Below are 2307 nucleotides of genomic sequence, written 5' to 3'. Positions count from 1 at the left end.
GCTCGCCTCACCCACACACCACACACCTGCCTCTTACCTCTTATCGCTGACAGCTCATGATGAGCTCCAGTCAGTTTTGCTCGTTTAATTAATTAGTTGGACGTGTTGCTGCCAGTCTTCCTATTAGACGAAATTTTGCAAACTTTCTTGGTATGGCGCACGTGTTTTGGTGATTCATTCTTGGGGGATGTCTGTGTAGATCTGTGTAGGGAAGCTGCAGAGAAAGTGGGCACTTTGAAGTAGGTAAGGCATTGGCTTGCGTGATAGGCGTGGTGATCTGGTGTACACATTCAATAAGACAAGCAAGGTGTTTGTCGTAGGCGTCTCGGATTTCCTCCTCCTCGTTCTCCTCTTTCTAGATAAATGAAATGCACAGCGTTGATCCCGTAGACTCCTTAGGCGATGAAAGGGTTCCATATTTTGTTGTTTGTTTATAATTGTTGTTGTTGTTGTTGTTGATGATGATGATGATGATGATAATGGTGATGATGTTAATGATGATGATGATTTTGTTCTATTGTTGTTCTTGCATAACTTATCTTTCACTATTCATTTCCATTTAATCAGTTTCTTAATGTTGTCTGGTGAAGGCAATTACACTGCTTCGAAGGTCTACAAGTAGTGTTGATGTGTCTATCAGAAACATCGGTTCTGTTAATTAGTGCATGGAAAGACGATCTTTTGTAGTGATGACTATGATAATTATGATGATGATGATGATGATGATGACGATGATGATGATGATTTGTATATATTTGCATTAGTCTGATTCGCCTGTTCGAGTGTAATATAGAAGTAATTATTATTGAAACTTTCCTGTATGTCTTCCATTTTTTCTTACTTTTTATTGTTGTCTTTTACCTGCTCATCGTGTCTTTTATCTCCCTTCCTCGTCAATCTTCCCCTTACGCATTAACTATAGTCGCTAATCTTCATCTTTTTCTCCTGCTGATATATCATTTCTCCTTCCCTGTGCAGTCCTCGGGTACGCCGCTGTCCATGTTCAGCTTCCCAGGACCTGATGGAGACCTGCAGCCCTCCACGCAGGACCTCATCGACCGCCAGAGTCAGGACTTCGTGGACGAGCGCCTGGCGGAGTTTCAGGCCCAGATCCATCAGCTGCAGGGTGAGTACAGCTTTGGGTTATTGAGGAGGGATGATGGGGGGAGGGAGGAGGAACAAGTATATAGCGTTGGCTTGTATACGAGTAAGAGAGAGGCGTATAGAAGAGAGAGTATAGTCATTGTATAGGCCTTATGTACGAATAAACGCAAGAACGTTACATAAGAAAGAGTATGAGGGAAGGGAGAGGTGTATAATGGTGCCTTTTGTACGAGAAAACACAAAAATATTACAAGTAGGAAGGGTGATGGGAGAGTGAGAGACATTTATCGCTGGCTTGTATGCGAGTAAACACAAGAACATTGGTAGTCATGGTCAGTCGACTGATCTCCCTCATTTATTTCCTGTGTTTTCTGTTTTCTGACAGTATTAAATCACCTGTCAGTTGTCACCATTCGCCTTTCAAGGGAACGAAGAGTAAAGTGTTTTCTGTCTGTCAGTTCTGTCAGTTGTCACCTTTTACCTTTCAAAGGAACGGAGAGTGAGATGTTTGAATCTATTCCTTCACTCTCAGTCTTGCAATCCCCAGAATATATTCCCTATTCGTATGTTCTCTTTTATAAGACCAATGCTATCCGGCGTCTGATATTAAGCGTCTGTGTTAAATATACTCGTAGTCTTTTAATAGTAGCCTTGGAGCTTCTAATATTATACAAACTTCGCAGTATTTCATCATGGTTGGATCGCGTCAACCGACTTAACTTAGTCTTCTCTTTTGTTAAGATATATTGAGTGATCGTGAGGTCTTGAAGTGAGAGAGAGAGAGAGAGAGAGAGAGAGAGAGAGAGAGAGAGAGAGAGAGAGAGAGAGAGAGAGAGAGAGAGAGAGAGAGAGAGGTAGTCGCTTATTCAAATCGTTTTGATGTTTCCCTATTGCAGCATTTCATCATAAATGAATCTCATTAAATGAAATATCTTGGTGTTCGCTGATACTCAAATACAGTGAGTGATCGTGGGGTCTGAGGGAAAGAGAGAGAGAGAGGCCATGAGACTGAGAGAAAGGTGGTCGCATACTTAAATCGTTTTAAAGTTTTCCCACTGCAGCATTGTATCATAATTGAATCTCACTGACACACTAATCTTGGCGTTCTCTGATTCTCAAGTATACTAAGCGGTTGTGGGAACTGAGGGAAAGAAAAAAGATTAAGGGAAAGATGGTCGCTTTCTCGAATAGTCTTTAATTTTC

The 2307-nt window shown here is 41.5% G+C and overlaps 1 protein-coding gene across 1 annotated transcript in view; it reads left to right on the top strand.

The window, feature by feature from the left end:
• LOC135102105 (mediator of RNA polymerase II transcription subunit 15-like) overlaps nucleotides 1-1685 on the top strand; it is a 67463-nt gene extending 65778 nt beyond the window's left edge. Inside the window, exon 13 of the mRNA XM_064006876.1 lies at nucleotides 979-1685. Within this exon, the coding sequence (XP_063862946.1) occupies nucleotides 979-1251 (273 nt within the window). The 3' untranslated portion in view covers nucleotides 1252-1685. The remainder of the gene's footprint in view (nucleotides 1-978) is intronic.
• Nucleotides 1686-2307: the final 622 nt, after the last annotated feature.

This window comes from Scylla paramamosain, chromosome 7 (genome assembly GCF_035594125.1).
Source record: "Scylla paramamosain isolate STU-SP2022 chromosome 7, ASM3559412v1, whole genome shotgun sequence".
In the NCBI taxonomy this organism is placed as follows: domain Eukaryota; kingdom Metazoa; phylum Arthropoda; class Malacostraca; order Decapoda; family Portunidae; genus Scylla; species Scylla paramamosain.
This window is presented reverse-complemented; position numbering and strand designations above follow the sequence as displayed.